Here is an 18,398-nt window from a genome sequence, read left to right as displayed (position 1 = left end):
TGGAGTAGGCAAATATTGCACCCTATAATAACAAAGGAAGGGAGTGACTGGAAACTAGAAATTTCCCATCGTGACAACATTTTTGGGAATACTCATACCAAGCTATTCCTCAAAATGATGTCACATGCCATGACTGGCTTTTTACCAATAGGGCGATTATTTTGACATTATGACCAATAATTAGATGGCTCCTCTGTTTTCACTTGTTTCTAAATCAGTACCACCGCAAGTCCCAAACGGTTTAATCTAAAATTGCTTCCCGGAGCTTTAAATTACACCTGATTATAATGCTTTAGGATAACAATGTTTTGTAGTCTTAGCACATGCATTTTTTTTGTTATCACTGTATATGCATAGACATTTTTAATTTGTCTAGCAATAGAAAATATAATAAGCTGAGGGCACATCAAACATGATGGTGTCAATGGGGTGCTTACACAGACAGGAGGGGAGGGGAGGGAATTCAATCAAACGGAGGGGAGAGAAAGACTAGAGTTGAGATGCTGCTACTCCGCACGTAGACCACAAGGGAAGGGGAGGGGGAGCAGAAAAGGGGGAAATCAGCCTGGGCTCTGGTTGGCAGAGCTATGGTGGGGTGAAGTTCCCCGTCATCAGCTATAGCTCCCAGCTACCACAACAGATCACGTCATAGGAGAGTATGAATAATCATTTTCTATACTGCTTATCCTCATTAGGGTCATGGATGAGCTTGAGCTATCCCAATTGACTTCTGGAAAATTGACAAACATTCACACTTGCAAATAGAGAAATATAGTCTTCAATGACCTTAATACATATGTTTTTGAAAGTGGAGTGTGTAAATGTGAAGATAGCACAAGAAATTGAAATTCTAATTCCAAACTTCAAAACCTTGAGACATGAGACAAGAGACACTTACCTGCCATGCTACCCATTGTGCAATATGGTCAATGTATACAGTATTTATTTTTGTTCTCCTCATCTTAACCTGATTGTAATTCAGTGTATTATTCGGAAAAAATGAGGGTGATGTTGGATAATACATTTTTCTGATAATGAGAAAATCTTTCACAGCGCAGTACAAAAATTGGATTATAATGACAATATTGCTGAAGTGGAGAGTTCCGTTTCCTCTCAGTATCCATTGTATTAAAAAGCATTCTTGGAAAACTTTAGAACACAATTGGATTTCTTTTGGCTGCACTGAGATTTAATAAGGACTCAGAGAAATGAACTACTCTTTTGTATTCAGGGTGGGTGCTCGTAGCACAACCTCATCAAGCATCACCGATACAAGTACTGTATCCCTTCCTCACAGCATCCATGACATTCGAATCAGCATGTACTGTATGGATTTTTCACAGTCGCTTTAAACAAAATGTCACAGCTCCCCATGGGACAAAAAAATCCTCTCATTGTTTCTATAAACCAACCTCTTTCATTTAAATATCAAAGACCACAGTCAGACCATGTCAGCAACTGGCTTTAGCCCGCCCATGTCTGTTGGCCTTATATGACGGCTCTGGTGTGGGGGTGGTTAGAGAAACAGAAAGCTTTGGAAAAGGACACAGAGGTTCTGGGTGTAATCTACTTGCAGTAAGTAGTATCTAGTAGTTCCATCCATCCATCCATCCATCCATCCATCCATCCATCCATCCATTTTCTATACCGCTTATCCCCCCACATGGGTCGCGGGCATGCTGGTCTGCAGCAGTCATCGAGCAGTCGGTGGGGGACACCCTGAACTAGTTGCCAGTCAATCGCAGGGCAGGGCACTCACACCTAGGGGCAGTTTGGAGTACTCAATCGGCCTACCAAGCATGTTTTTGGGATGTGGGAGGAAATCGAAGTGCACGGAGAAAACCCACGCAGGCAGCGAGAACATGCAAACTTCCCACAGGGAGGGCCAAAGGTGGAATCGAACTCGCAACGGACTGTGTGGTGCTAACGTGCATTACATTGGAATCTCTCCGTGTGTATGCTTAAGTGTGTATGTTTGCATGGTTAAATTACCAGTATGTCAGCATTTACTATTATTAAACAATCCTTACTTGTACTTGAACATGCAAACTCTTCATAAGGTCAGTAAGACCGGAGCCTGGAATCGAAAACCACAATCTCTCAGATAATTGTGTTGTCTACTATGTCTTCCTGATCATATGGTGTTATTCAAAATATTTCAAAAATATAATTTGTTCCAAAATTGATAGTAGAATTATTTAGTTTCAACTGTGCATTTTTTTCTAATCTGTCCCTCAACACGTTATGACTACTACTACTGTACATCTGCTTGCTACTACAACAAACTACCACTTGTCCTTCTAATCATAACAATGATACTCTTATTAACAATAAAGATGACAATAACATCTGCTTGTTAAGGAATATTACTTGTCCAATGGGGGAAAAAAAACCTCAAACAGACAACATGACCTGGAACTTGGCAACCTTGACATGATTTAGCTCTCAGTGAGATCTTCCTTAGAGAGTAACCAGTTTTAGTCAAAAAGCTTGCACGGAATCTTTTATACACGTGTTCCGCTGAAAGCACATGGCTGAATATGTTTTGATTTGAATGTTCAAAACAATGTGTCATTGAATATAATTAAGCTTTTCTTTCCACTTTGGGAGGTAAACTTACGGATTTGGAAATAAAAAAATCTGACCCCCCCCACAATTCGTATCAACCCCCCCAAGGCTTCACTACCCCTTAAAATAACAGATCTACATGGGAGTCTTAATCGGAATCAGGTGCAGGTTTTCTTTTTTTTTTCTTCAGGCTGCTCTCTTGTTATTTCCTGCTGACAACTGATGCTGCCCCTCCTGTCTCCGTTTTTGGAGTGCAACATTCACTACTTTGTTTTGCTTTGCAGTTGAATGCAAGACCTGTAGAATTTGAAAATACGCTTTCAAATTTTGTCTTTCAATTTTGTGCTATTATTGTATGGTCAAAGTAACTCTGCAGCGCCAGTCTATCTCATAAAGGATTTGAGTGCACATGAAAGTGCAAGAAGATAAACGAATCACAAGGGCTGTGTATAGCAATTACAGAGTGACCCAGCACCAAGTGTCTAAATCCCATAGTTGTGGTCTAGGGGAGACTCAACATTGGAGTTTTTTTTGCCTCACTTCACTAATCCCCCCCATAATTTTGACCAAAAGCAGCATTAGTAATACTAAAATAACATTACAAGCCAATGTTAGCCAGCCACGGCTGCTGGGTTGGTCACAAGTTACTATTCAACCATCCATTTTAAATATCACTTTTTCTTATTAAATCTGGATGTGGTGGAGCCTATCCCAAACAACTATGAGCGAGAAGTGGACAGAAAAATTAGGGTGTTCTAATAAACACCACATTTATCAATTTGAAGTTTTATTATTTATAATGCACTGCACTCTGTGTGATCAAACAAATATGAATCCCATTTTTTTTACAGAGTTATTTACACCCTGTTTGTGATGTTAACGGTCTGGCATTTCATCTCCTAAGTTTTGCACGGTGTATTTTTGCATGACTTCTTTTCCAATGCACCCTTGTTATGGTCAGGTGTCTGATAAGCCTTCAAAGCCACAGACATTGTGATAAGCAGGAATTGATGGCATCTCATCTGCTCCTTATTACCTGCAGCAACTTGCCCTGAACCTACAAAGATCCTTGTTTAAAAAATAAAACTGATACGAGTATTTATGTCTTATTAAATTTAAAAATTATACTTACTATTGCTACAAATGCTTCCTGTGTGGAAGAAGTGGCATTAACTATTTTCAGCATTTGTACGACTCGTGTCATTTTTAAAATTAGAATGATGCATAATCTATTAATAATAGGTAGAATATTAGAATGAGCTCACTGACTCTGGTAAATCCCGAATAACCCCTAAGATTTTGGAGGTTTAGGGATCTATTTGTGCCTCTTCCTCTTTATCAGCCGTCATCAGTACACTCCGTCCAACGCTGTCTGCAAAACAACTTCTCGTACTTTTCAGCAGATTGTGTTGCCTGTCTTGTGGAAGTCAAGTCAATGTAATCATTAAGAGCAGGCTCCGTAGCCTCACAACAAGTTGTATCCTGCCCAAAGATGCCAATCTGTAGTGATGAGCCCGGTGATACGGCTGTCATTAAATGTCATTCTTACGTAGCCTCTTTGACGCTGTTTTGCAACTCATCTTCCGTTGCACAACCATCATCCACTTAAAACTACAAAGGCTCAGGATTGTAGATCGAGCCAGATTTCCAGCTTCAATGGTGTCACGCATATTAGATGAATAGAACCTTCGCTGATCTAAATCCAAGCCTGGCCTCCATTAAATGAAAACATGCATATTGTAGAGCCCTTTATTAAATACAATAGTACTGTAGTGGCTTCCATCAGAAACATAAACAGAGCTCATTTTTATTCGAAAGGCAGAAACTTCTATTATCTGACCACATAAGAAAGAGTGGTATCTTGTTCAATTTAATTTGGGGTTTTGGAGGAATTCTGAGTCTAACATGTCTTTAAGGTTCATAGTAGAGACACAACAATGGAAAGGGAATTGAAGAATCAGAATGACATTTGTGATGGGAAAAGGTTCTGAAGATTTGTGGAGCCTATTATGAATGCCCTTATTCAAAAGTAAGCCTTTAGATTATTTACTAATATGCACTGAAAAAATATTTCTAAAGTCAATTTTTTTAATGAGTCACATAATAAATGAGAGACTACAAACCGGCCTTACTTTGCTCAGCACTCATTCTTACTTCAGTTTATTTACGTTACTCCATAATTTCCTGGCACTGTATTACCACAACTTTTCTATCTCAAGTTGTGATGGTATTCATTGTTTATTTTGTTATGCGGCCCTCGAGCGTAAAAAGTGACACACCTTCATTTTCATGCAGGTGCAACTCTCTTATGGAGTGTTTGGGAATTTGGCACTGTACCATGCTGGGCTTGACGGTGGACCAGAGACATTTTTTTTTTTTTTACACTTCCCTAGTATGCTTGACCATTTGGTGTCTAAAACTGGGCTAAAATTTAGACCAGATAAAGGCAGGTCTAAATTGCGGCGTAGGTGGTGGAATGTGACTTTGGTGGATTTGATAAGGTGCAGGCAGACTTATTCTGAGCTCAGCGCACATGTGTTGTGGATGTCGTTGTATTTTTTCATAAATTTGACAGCATAAATTTGATAACATAATATTGATTTCGTCAGCCCGTAAAAATCCATAAATGTGCCCGATCACTTACAACTTAAGTTTAAAAGCATCACATCAATTACAGTTTGTAAGTCTAAATTGTCAATTATGGCCACACATCGGGACTGTTTTCCAGTCAGTGGCGGTGTTTTCTTTCTTTTTCTTTTTGTTATATTTACATGTTTCGAATTCCCTTCTGCTCTTCTCCTATTCTCACAGTTGTGTCATGAAATGGCAAAGAGAAAATGCAAGCACGCCCACACTTAATCCTTTGCCGCCTGAAATTAGATCTACTTACGACTCACGTGATATGCTGGCGCTAAGTGCCCTGTTGTCATCGGCGCAGCTTTTTCTTCTTTGACTTGCCTACCCACTAATCTTTTGTGCTTACATTTGAGGAGAAGTATCCCGGAAAGTGAAAGAATATTTGGATAAACAAACAAACAAACAAACAAACAATAAATAAGCAAAGGTTCTCCTTTTGGTTGCTTTATTTTCCGTTTTTTTTTTTCTCCAATATTGATTGAGCTACAACATACGGGACGTTTGAATTTCAAGGTACCATTGTATCAGTCTTAGACACAAATTTTGGGGTCAAGGTTTTTGGTGCTTGGTGCCTTTGACAGATTTGTAACAAACTGTTTGTATTTGTGAACATATCCTCCCCTTGTTTCCCATGATCACATCTGCACCTTGATTTCATTACTGCTGGCACGAGAAAAAGACAATGTAGGCCAGATGGTGTGTGTTGCGTGTGTGTGTGTTTGTCTGCAACAAAAAGCTTGAATTTATTAGAAGCAGTACATATGCATTTTTGGCAGACTAAAGAAAATATTGGAAAAGCTAATAAATAATTTACTGCATATACTGCCAACACAATGATGTACACAAATAATTCAATGGTGGGGGGAAGATACTGCTCAGACCTGACAGACACATACGTATTGTAAGGCTATGTTGGGAATATCTTTTGGATTCCCCTCAACACTCAAAAGCATCTTAAACTTCATCCTTCAGCAGAACTTTGGCCAGGTATCGAGGGAGGCAGGGAGAATTTAGTTCAAGTTGACCATGTTCAGTGCTTTCATATTTATAGACAGCCGTTATATGGTCAAGCCATTTGGTGAACTACCCTTTTCAAGACAGTGAACCAGAGAGAGTGTTTCAATTAGATGGGGATCCCCCTCTCAGCCTTCCTGGTAAGGTCTATTCTGGTGAGGGGGGTCCATTGGAAATTCAAATATCAGATTCAAGAGGGGCAGTGTGGTTTTCATTCTGGCCGTGGAGCAGTGGACCAGTCGACCAGATTTATTCACCAAACAGGGTCATGGAGGCTGCAGGAGAAACAGCCCAACTAGTCTACATTTTCTTTGTGGACTTCATCCACTATGTCCTTTTAATAAAGGTGAACGTCACAGTACAGGGTGGGAAAAATATGTGAACCTTTGGATTTCCTGACAGGTTGAGCTTCCTTTGGCAGCAATATCCTTTACCAAATGATTCCTTAAGGCCTGTCAAATGAATAGCGGGGATTACGCTGACCAAAAACTGTTTCAGTTCAGCAATATTTTCATAGCATGTCATTTGGGCCAGTCTTTGATTGAGCTGCTCTAGAAGATTTATTTCCTTCCATTGGGGCCCATTTGATTTCTGATTTATTTCTGTGCTTTGGGTCGTTGTGCTTTTTCATGACCCATTCTTTAAATTGTATTGAAACATGGGAATTCATTTCCATTTTGATTTTAGTGTAGAAAGAATAAGTTAGTCCTCCTTGTTAAATGGAAAGAAGTGGATCGTCTTCTTTTCTGCTGGTGCGTGTTAGTATATCACCATTTATCACTTGAGGCTATTCTACAATGGTCAGACAGTGTCGATTTGGTGTCCTTCTCAATTGCACTCTGTCTCGATAACTTTCTTGTTACCACGCCTCTCTTCTCTCGAAACCTTTAGTACAGATACATTATGTAGCTGCCTTGTTTATGTGTCACAAAATGTCGTCGGTTCTCCAGTTCTATTAGCAGCTTTGCCCATTTTGTTTCTCCCCTGGTGTCAGAAGAGCTCACAAGTTGTGAGGCCTGCGTCTCCCTCGCTGGTGCTCACATGTGCTGCATGATTGATCCTCTTGGGCGTAATGGGATTTTGGAGCCAGGTCTGCTTATTGATGGGAGAGCTGCTGCCGCTGATTGCACATAATTAACAGAAACTTTGCTGCTTTGCCAACTGTTTTGTAATCCGGCATCACTAATCATTTTGCCAGCATTCTCACCGCTGCATCTACAATGTCATCCACAGTTTTGCTTAAGACCCTTGCCAAGGCTTCACGTCCGCTTGCCCGCTGGCCTCCGCTTTTGCCAATTTTCTAATCACTTGTGACAATGGAATTATTTGTATATTTTTCTGTTTATTTATTTTCATTAATATTGCCTTGTATTTTGTGTTAGTATATTGAAACTGGATCGGAAACAATTCTTTAATTGAAAGACATGTAATTCAATGTTGGTATCGCTGTAATCTAATCTCGAGAATCATTGTTTTCATACCCAAAAGGGGATCTCAGCAAAGGGTGCCTTTCAAGCTCAGGCAGCACACACCCTGCCCCACTGGCGGGAATTCACCGTTTTTTTGTGTTCAGTGACACACACTGCTACTTGCAGCCATTGATTTAAAAGATGAATACATTTGAACAACAATCCTTTTTATACATTCGGAGCCTATCCAAGCTGACTTCGGGTGAGAGTTGGGTACACCCTGGACTGCTGTCCAGCCCTCATAGGGCACATACAGACAAACATTCCCATTCAGAGTCAGATGTATGGACAATTTGCAGTCTTCAATAACTTTAATGCACGTTTGTGATTGGTGAGGATAAGCGGTTCTATGGATGGATGGATGGATGGATGGATGGACGGACGGATGGACGGATGGATGGATGATTGGATGGATAATTCTATCAACTTTTTTGTGTGTGCATTTACATGATCCATTTTTACTTAGGATCTATGTTGATTGGCTCATGAAAATATTGTTGAAAATTGATAGTGACTCCATTCTTCAGTCAATGTTAAAGAACTTCAGCGACTGCACAAAAGAAAACAGTCATGGACAATGCTGACACCCAGTGGAAAGTAAGGCATGCAGTGACAGATGAGCTCACACATTTACGAGATGCTATTTGGGTTTTATTTCTTTTTTGTTGTAAAGGCTCAATGAAAAAAGCAAAAATAATAATTTCAGTGCTCACAAGCGGACTGCAATTCTTACTCCAAGTGCCATTTTTTTCTTTTTCTGCTCCCCACCTGCGACCCACCGGTACCCAACACTGCATCCCGTGACCTTGGGGTTAATTTTCTGCTTTTCCACACTTTGACTCGCATAAATGTTTTCCATTTGTGGAGAAGCTTTTACATGGTAGAATGACAGACAGTAAACTGCTTGGAAATGGCCTTTTAACCATTTCCAGACTGATGTCTAGCAACAATTCTCTTTCAGCTATCTTAATGATGTCGGATGTCTCCAATTAATTTAATTAAACATAACTAAAAGTGCTGCACTAGCGAAGTGCAAAGATTTACCCTTTAGTGAGTGAACTCGGTTATAATGATACTCTGTTGAGTGGTTTTACAGATGTGGTTGTATTCACCTAAGCCAAGTTACGGAGCAAGGTTCTTTTTCCTTTAGTGTTTTTAAGAATTCAAAGACTTTCTTCTAAAAGTGATTGTTATTAATATCCCATTACAGCAAAACGTTATGTTGATGACCTTTGAAATAATACAGCAATGCCATTCATTTGCAATATCAGTGGTGTCCCTGAAAATATCTGAAACTACTGTACTGTGAATGGAGACGTCAAAACGTTTGAGTGTATTTTTCAGCGTTTGTCCTCTATGTGGTGGGAAAAGCTATTTGCTATTTGAAATAGCTGGAAATACTGTAGAGTAATATTTGATCTGTTCAAGGAATTAAACGTCCACAAATTATAGACCCTATTATGCTGAGAAAAAAAATAATGGTGGTTGGATGTTGACAATTGACTTTCCAACCGGAGAAGGTTACAATAATATTGTTAACATCAACTTCATATTTACAAGCTCGAGTGTGAATGCTTGTTCGATAGTGACACATCACAAATAATCTGATCATCTTTCTTCCCAGTTAATATTTAAAGAATTAACAACAAAAGTATAATTCGAATTTTATATGACCTCTTTATGTGTTTTTGCAATGCCAATACAGTCAGGTCATGGCAAAAACAAAAAATATGATTATGTCCACAGAAGTGTCACTGTCCTGGCATGACTATATTTTGCTATATTTATTTTCCCACTGCTGATTCCCTCTTGTTGTTAATCTTTTTTTTTCCACCTAGATTGAAACTCCAAATCAAATTATCGGAGTAGAAATTGCCACAAAATGTCACTCAATGGCACTTGACGCAATTATTGAGTGGGGTGTGGGTTGTATTGAGGACCCCATGTTGGTTGTCCTGGTTACATTCTATTTTGTAGCTGTGGAAAAGCACCAAGTGTTCTTCTTTGGCCTCTCAGCAAAGTCATCTTGTTCATTGAAGGATGCTGTGATTCAACACAATGCAATCAACATGAAGTCCTCCTCAGCATGACTGTTGGTCCTTTCGTTTGATGATAGGCTGACAGAAATTACTGTAGCCTATTTCTATTAAATTACAAGGTGGAAAGATGGACAGGAATAATCTTGAAGATGTTGAGCAGCTAAAAAGTCTCTACTTTCCTGGTAGCCTTTTTATGACCGGTAAATATGTCTCAACAAAGAGCCCAGAAATGTTACACGAGCTCTCATTTGGCTGGCGGGGGGAACAGAGATGCATTTTTGGATGTGCAGGAACTGTTTGGTCTAGATACTTAGCTTTTATTCGCCAATAATTACATTGAACATCAAGTGTCATATTGTCCCAGAACAAGAAAAAAGCGTTCCATCCAGATGTGTAGGGAGGAAAATCACTGGTGTGGCTGTCACACTATGCATCCTCATCCATTTCAAAGTCCATACAATGGGTTTTATTAAATATTCCCTTATTACAGAATTCTAACATGTTCCCTCAAGCTCCTCAAAATCTGGAGCACCATTTTCTGTTCCTTTAGATTACCATTAACCCCTGTCAGGGGAAGAAAAAAAACAGGGTCAGACCCAACGAGAGTATCCCTGCAACAGAGTCCTGCCATATGCTCAGAGAACATGAAATACATAAACTGGGTTCTCTGCCCTCCTTTTTTGCTCCAGATATATGACCCCAAGCAATGTTCCCCTGCAAAAAAAAGTCACCTTCATCAGGTACACAAAGAGCTTTTATTTAGTCAACACCATTGCATGGTTATTCACACCCTAAAAATGTAAACAAGGAGATAGAAGCACAAAATGCTGCACTTTTGTTACGCTATCAAATTTGGTTGTTGTTTTTATTGTTGTTGTTGTTTTAACCTTGAAATACCACATATTTGACTGGAATCACTGTGCCACAGAATTTTTAATTATTTCACTTCATTTATTTTTACCATTATTTGTTCACCTATGTTTTGTATCTGTATGTTATTGGCAGACTGTCAAATAAAGAATTGTTTAAAATATATATAAAAATAGTGAAAGGCACTATTTTGGTGCGTAATCTGCACAAAGTAAAATATTTTCCCTAGCCCAAATATATTTGCCGTTTTTTTTTTCTTGTTGCCAATGAGAGGTTTATCACATCTGTAGTAAGTACATCATGACTCTCTTTTTTTGTTTGTTTTACTTTGTAAAATTAATCATATTCCGGTTTTGCTGTTGCCAAACTCTGCCGTATTGACACCGACAGGTGTCGACTGTGAGTTTATCTGCCTTTTAGAAGACTATTCTTCTCGCTGCGGGAATCTTGGCGTTGCCGGTGGAATGTTTTGACAGCTGTCATCACTTTTGATGAACATGAAGCCTCTGGACTTTGAAGCCACCAACTCAACGGTGCAGCCCCCAGAGATCATATGTGAGAAATGGAGAGAGGGTTCCGAGAGTTCGGTGTTCCACCTCGCCAACATCTTCCTTTTCCTCGGGTTCATGGGTGGCAGCGGTATTTACGGAACCTTCTATGCGTTCACCTTCTTGACTCTGGGCTTCTTCTGCACCACTCTCTGGGCTTGGACGGATCCGTGCAGCGCCGACGCGTTCCTGTGGTGTTTAGCGCTCTTCGCTGTGTGTTTGGGTCAGGTTCTGCACGCTGCCTACAGAATCAAAAGCATCTCATTCAATAGAGACTTTCAGGAGCTTTACACCTGCGTGTTCAAGAAGATCGGAGTGTCACTCTCACAATTTGGGGAAATCCTTTCTTGTTCTGATGGAGATCTCCACACCATAGAGAAGGACCACTTCTTTGCCATAGAAGGGAAGACTGCCATCGATAAACTATCAGTGCTCATGTCCGGCAGGTGATATTGTAACTTTTAACATATATAACAAATCTGCTTGTTTGAAAACTATTCATTTCCAAGCAATTTATGTTAATGCACACTTTTGTGTTTTGGTCATGTCATGGATAAAATTAGGGTTTTGATTTCATAATGAGGATAACATCTTTTTTAAATTTATTTATTTACTTTTTCAGTATGTGTGCATCATCATACATAAATAAAATTCCAAAATACTGTAAGCACAATGACAGGTAACAGTTATTAGAATAATGTGGACTAAAATTAGGTCAGCAATGGTGCTTTTATTGACATTAGAACAAAGCGTGATATTTAGACAACAGATAGAAATGATCTTTCTGCTAAATCTGGTGGAAGCATCATTTCATGTCTTTTGAAATTAAGAATACGTATGCATTGCAGATAAAAAGAATCTGCAATACTGGTGAGCGGTCCCGAGTGTACACACACCTCTTGCTAAAGTCATCTAGTTCAACTATGAACCCAATGAAGATTAAAAAAAATAAAAGATTTTACATGCATAATTTTATTGAGGTTGAAAAAATGTATACATTCCAATTGGATTTTTAAAGAACCTTTTTAAGAAGAAATTCAACAAAGTCGTGCTTGTAATGTTATTAAATGCATGCTTTCATTTTTCCTCCATGTTTTTACCAGGCAAACAGTTAATCTTTCTAGTCAAGTCTTAATAACATACAGTGGTCAACTTGACATTAGGAATAAGACAAAAGAATGATGGCAAATGATTGCCATTGGAATTGTAGTGATTCACAGACTAATAGTTTTTCCTGCAGTTAATGTGGGGTTGATTCCTTTTCAAAATTGTTTTGCTATAGACTGCTGATAAGTCCAGACTGGGTATTAGTCTCACTCTCACTCTTCAGCCAGGATCGACTCCTGTTTTGAAAGATTATAATAATAATAATATCGAGGCCACAAAAAGGCTATGTGATTACTTGTGTCTGAGATTTGGCAGAAAGGTTGTCGAAAAAATATGCGTTTATCTGAAGTCATTATTTTGTCCTACAGAATCCGAGTGACTGTTAATGGCGAGTTTCTGCACTACATCTACCCATTCCAGTTTCTGGATTCACCAGAATGGGATTCTCTCAGACCATCAGAAGACGGTGTATTCCAGGTCACCTTCTATTCATAATATACACATTTAGTAAAATAATAAAATGTGGTTAAGTCAGAAAATTGACTGGTTCGCACCAGTTCTGTTCCTGTTTCTTCTGAAAGTTTCTGTTCTTTCCAATGTAAACACTTTGCAATCAGTCAGTGTGTATTTTTCTGTTTTTAGGTCACCCTATCAGCTGATAACTCATGCTCATATGTGGCATGGAGGAGGAAGAAACTCTATCTTCTTTTTGCTAAACACCGCTACATAGCGAGAATCTTTGCCCTGGTTGTGCGGAATGACATTGCAGAGAAGCTGTACTCCCTTAACGACAGTGCTTTCAACTGCTCTGGGTATCGCTATGATCTCCGCTTACCAAGTTACTGTCACATGCCAGGGACTGAATTAGAAAAGGCAGATGTCCCAAGGAAAGTCCCAGTGCAGGTTGAAATGTCTGCTTGACCACAAAAACACGACCCCATGCTTTCCTCAGTGGAAATGGAAAGAGGTCATTTGCTTGTTTTGCTTCATTTTCATCCATCGTATTCATATTTACATTAAATCTAGAGAAATATCTATGAATTTAGAGTATAGGCAACATGTCTCATGTCATGGGATCAAAATGGACTTTCTCAAATATGTAAGTGCAGATGTTAGAATGGGGAAAGGGTCGCTCATTTTAATGTACGATCACAATTATTTTAGTGCTGTGGTGAATAGTCCCCAAACGGCCGCAGTTAAGCTAATTAAGCTACAGTATGTAGAACGTCTTATTTATGATGCAATTGTAGTTGTGTTGTCATGCATGTGTATTTTTGGTAATTATTTTGTGTTTTATCTCAATTCATTCGGATAGTTACAGGTGAAACTTTTTGCTATTAAAATAATGTACATTCATACCTGTAATTGTGTAATTAGTTCCTTTGATCGTGGCGTTTCAGTTATTTGTTAGTGTTTCTGCAAAAATTACGCAATAAATGAAGTAATTAAATAATTAATGATCCAAACTGCAAGTGGATCCACTTGACTGCTTTTGTTCAATCTATTTCAATGTATTAAAGTAATGATTATTTATTTGTCTTTCATTGACAATCAATACTGTATAATGGAGTCAGCCGTATATAATGCAGCATAAAACATACGGTAAAAAATATTGACATGCATGTCTATTCTTCCCAAATAATATAATGCATTTGCCTACCAAATATATTACACCATCCATCATCATGGAGTGATTTAATACAAACTCACTCAACACTATCATTTTTAACAGAAATAATGAATTTCAATTTGAATTCACCCTTTTATAGCAAAATTGAGCTGGCTCGCTCAGCTGAGAAATACATGTATTTAAAAAAAAAAAAAACATCTCACCACTCTGGTATGGTAAATAAAGAATTATAGTTTGGGATTTTAATCAAGGATGAACAATCTGCTTTAAAATGATTGTTTTTTTAGTAAAGCATAAATGTGAATATTGAAAGCAATAATAGAAATGGGTTGTAATATTCATTACAGTATATTGTGTCAGCATGCTAAATTACTGTTATGAATTTTCTAATGTATTCTGGCCCCCCCTGTCGAAATTACTTGTCTCTGCAGATACGGTACTTGTCCATTTTAGTCTCTGCTTGTCAAGCCCATGGAATGTGCGACGTACATCATGCAGGCACCATGGACCCCCCCCCCCCCCCTCCGCCCCCACCTCGCACACACACACACACACACACACACACACACACACACACACACACACACACACACTTGTGCGCACGCCCCCGCCCCACTTCCCCCCTACCACTCTCCCATCAGAGTGTTCTGCAAAAGCTCTGCAGCTCACTCTTCGTTTGACGGAGTCTTTCAAAGAAGTCTTCCCTCCATCTTTGCTCCTCACAAATAACCCTTTTGCTACCGCTGAACCGGTGAGTAACAAATACAGTCTATATTTTCTTGGCACAAACTCAGAAAGTTGTATGTGTGACAAATTCCACAATGGAAACTGAGCATGTGTGCGTCTATTTTTAAAAGCAGCCCCTCCAGTGCTGGCCACATCAGCCGGAGGGATCATGCAGAGCATCTGATAGAGACAACTCGGGAAATTAGGAATGATGTCCATCTCCGAGAAAGATACAACACGTTCAAATAAATATTTTCCTTCACTGCCACTTCCTGCAATACTTTTCCTGCTTATGATAATTGAACTTTTTGAATAACTTGTCACTGTGCAGAAATGTTTTTTCAACTTTACCCTGCAATGTAATTGTACTGTTTTCTTTTTGTGGCACATGCTGTCAGTTCAGAAACACGATCAACTCGCAGTACATTCTTAGCATAGAAGACGACAAACACATTTTCAACAACAATTCATCCAGAACAAAACAACTATAATTGAAAAGCATACATTAGCAATGTTGCTTTCCCTGCATTCTTGACAAAGCACTCTCCTTCTCAAGGTTATTTGAAGAAAAAAATACACTGTGACAATGCCTAACGTGAATTTTTCACTTCCACTGGCGTATACTTTTGCCCTCTACTCCAAGGTGACCCTGCAGCAGGATGTCCTCTACCCCTGGGCCGTCTCCTCCCCTCCTCTTCACAACCCTACCCCCATTCCACTCAGCCACCCCTGTCTTCTCATCTGTGGAGCCCAACGCTACCACTTGCCAGGAGTGGGAGCACGCCCACCATCTTCTCTTCCACCTGGGCAACATGTCGCTGTTGCTGGGCCTCGTCATCCCCACAACGCTTGGTCTGCACATGATCCTCCTTCGCCTTCTTCTTGTGACAGGTCTGTCCGGAGCGCCGCCTTCTAGTGGCATTCACTTTTTATACCAAAGCTGGAAGCTGCCATTGTTTTACCTTTTCAAGATCTTCATGTGAATGATGGCGCATGGAGTGGGTTCCAACAAAAGAGAGATAAAGAAAGAATATAACAGAGGATGGACAAATGCATTTACAACATGTTTATCTTCCCCTTGGAACCAGACAAGAGACAGGAAGCAGCAAGATTCATGGGAAAAGTGGTTGTAAGGAGTCGTTTATTTATAAAGTCCACTCAAAGAGCCATGTCTCAGAAGAATAAAAAAAAAAAAAGGGGATAAAGTGAGAGAAAGAGAGCAGGGGGAAAAAAACCCACATTATGGGCTAGCAGGATTTTATGGGCATTGTTTATTTTCTATAGATATTTTAGATTTAAAATGTATAACTTCCTTAAGCTGTTTGTGTTTCTCTTTTTTTTTTTTGCACCCTGGCAGGATGTGGATTCTTCATCGCCTGGGCAACTTTGTACAGGTGTAACATGGACGTGATGGTTTGGAACGTGGTTTTCCTGGTGGTCAACTTCATGCACTTGATGTTTCTCTTATACAAACGTAGACCGGTGAGTTATGCATTGCTGTTAACAAACCAAGTGTGCCTTTATTTATGATGAAATTTAGGCTGCAGGTTTTACATTGTCTGGAAAGGAGGTCACCTATCCTCCTGGGTTTTGTCCTGCCTTGTAGTAAATGTGATGCAAGTTTGATACAATAGAAAGGTACCACTGGGGAATTTGGGGGAAGTGATGGACCAAGTGACAGAATCAGAGCAGGACTTAAGAATAAAATTCGAGACGCCACCTCCTCAGCCAGTGTCCCTTTCTTAACTCTTGGAGGTGTGTTTTAAATAGATCAGCTGATATACGACATAAATGCACTTATCTTGTTATCTGTTTTTCTGCTCTCTCAGATTAAGATCGACAGGGATCTGAGGTCTGTGTATAAGCGGATGTTTGAACCCCTACGTGTGAAAGAGGCTCTATTTCGGAGACTCACGGGCCAATTCTGCACCATCAAGATTCTAAAGAAAGGAGAGGCCTATGCTGTAGAGGACAAGACCTCTGTGGATGAACGACTCAGCATTCTTCTCAAAGGGAAGTATGTAACATTTCATGACTGACTTATTGGGATTTCTAACGTTACTTAAACAGTATTAAATAAAAAAAATAGTTTGAACATGATTATGATGAAACAAAACAGTTTTGTTCAGGCTGTTTTGTTTTTAGTATTGATTCTGACTTCTACATATCTGTGCAACAGGATGAAAGTGTCCTATCGAGGACATTTTCTTCACAACATCTATAGCAATGCATTTATTGATTCACCAGAGTTTCGATCCACCTTAATGCACAGAGGAGAAAAGTTCCAGGTATGACACATTTTTTTTATTTAGATATGATGTGTTGTGTGTTATAAATATGTCAAAACATGGGGACCTTATTAACTTATTTTCTGAAGTGTATTTATAAGGGCAACCTGTGCACCATTTTAATATTTAAACTGTGCATAGTGTTACAAAGCCTTACAGTATTATTTGTTATAATTTAATATGCAGTCAAATGTTTTTTTAGTGCTCTCTCATGGAAACATGGAAACTGCACTTTTTAGGAATAAAACCTGTCTCATTTTTGGAAGAAAACACAAAATTTGACAGCCAATTAAGTCTCATTGTCTCTGTCTCAATTTTCCCTCTCTTTCCTTTTAATTAATTGAAAGATGTATGTATTATTTTATTGTTTGACTACTAGGTAACCATTGTGGCAGAGGAAGACTGTAAATTACTGTGTTGGTCTCGAGAAAGACTCACCTACTTCCTGGAGTCAGATACATTCCTGAATGAGGTGTTTAGGTACCTCATTGGTAAAGACATTACCAACAAGCTTTACTCTCTCAATGACCCCACACTCAGTGACAAGGTCAGTGCAATAATATTCAACACCTTTAGTGATTGCATAGCCGATGACTAAATTCTTATTTTTGTGTTGGTTTCCAGGCAGTAAAGAAGATGGACCGCCAGCCCAGTCTCTGCTCCCAGCTGTCAATGATGCATATGCGGAACAGCATGGCCAGCACCAGTGACAGTGATGATGTTCTTAATCAGATCCTAAGAGGGGGATCTACTGGATCCTCTCTCCGTAAGTCACAGTGAGGTGTTCATGGGTCAGATGAAACCAATCCGCCCTTCAAAAGACTTTGTACTACTGAGGAGAGGAACTTATATTCTCTATAATAAAGTCTTCTAATATTGTAATATGGAAACAGATGATTGGATTCCATCCTGAGAGCTTTTTCAAGTTTAACAAAATCCACCATGTTCTAAGATCTAGAAGTGCAACCATTGTGGATATTAACCCACTAAAATGTGAATTGTTGGGTTATCTTGTTTTAAAGTAGTTCTGAGATGTCATATTGTTTATAATTTTGTTTTTTTAATCAGATTGCTATTTTTTTGTGTTGTTCTCTCCATATAGAAAAATCACCAGTTCTCAAGGCTTCTTCGAAAATGAATCCAATTGAGGAAGGTATGGAGGATGACGTATTTGTTGATTCTCCCCTCCCCAAGTCCTGTCGTTTGTCCAGCACATCCACTGAGGAAGTGTAACCTTGGCGAAACACACACACGCACACGCGCACGCACGCACACACACACACACACACGCTCATGGATGGACAGACGAGCGGGTGGGTGGACGGACAGACGGACAGGCAGTTGTTAAATTTTTGTCACATTTGTAAACCAATTTTAAATTTTCACATATAAAGTGAAATAAAATGAAAATGATTCTGATGAAATGTTTGTTGACCAAGTGTCACTGTGTGAAATGCAGGCCAACTTCATTTTACAGGCACCATGATTCTCCACTTCTGGAA

At 39.2% G+C, this 18,398-nt stretch overlaps 2 protein-coding genes across 2 annotated transcripts; both read left to right on the top strand.

The window, feature by feature from the left end:
- The first annotated feature begins 10,965 nt into the window (after positions 1–10,965).
- popdc3 (popeye domain cAMP effector 3) lies at positions 10,966–13,724 on the top strand. The gene is made up of 3 exons (XM_088388164.1): positions 10,966–11,591; positions 12,621–12,734; positions 12,900–13,724. Exons 1-3 carry the CDS (start codon positions 11,089–11,091, stop codon positions 13,171–13,173), a joined length of 891 nt encoding a protein of 296 aa, XP_088244290.1. The 5' UTR covers positions 10,966–11,088; the 3' UTR covers positions 13,174–13,724.
- Positions 13,725–14,487: 763 nt separating this feature from the next.
- Positions 14,488–18,320, top strand: popdc1 (popeye domain cAMP effector 1). The gene is made up of 8 exons (XM_088388163.1): positions 14,488–14,633; positions 15,252–15,499; positions 15,966–16,090; positions 16,438–16,625; positions 16,788–16,896; positions 17,276–17,443; positions 17,521–17,662; positions 17,999–18,320. Exons 2-8 carry the CDS (start codon positions 15,268–15,270, stop codon positions 18,127–18,129), a joined length of 1,095 nt encoding a protein of 364 aa, XP_088244289.1. The 5' UTR covers positions 14,488–14,633; positions 15,252–15,267; the 3' UTR covers positions 18,130–18,320.
- Positions 18,321–18,398: the final 78 nt, after the last annotated feature.

The sequence above is a fragment of the Syngnathus floridae genome, chromosome 10 (assembly GCF_059516105.1).
Source record: "Syngnathus floridae isolate MCC-2025c chromosome 10, RoL_Sflo_1.0, whole genome shotgun sequence".
Classification (NCBI taxonomy): Eukaryota; Metazoa; Chordata; class Actinopteri; order Syngnathiformes; family Syngnathidae; genus Syngnathus; species Syngnathus floridae.
This window is presented reverse-complemented; position numbering and strand designations above follow the sequence as displayed.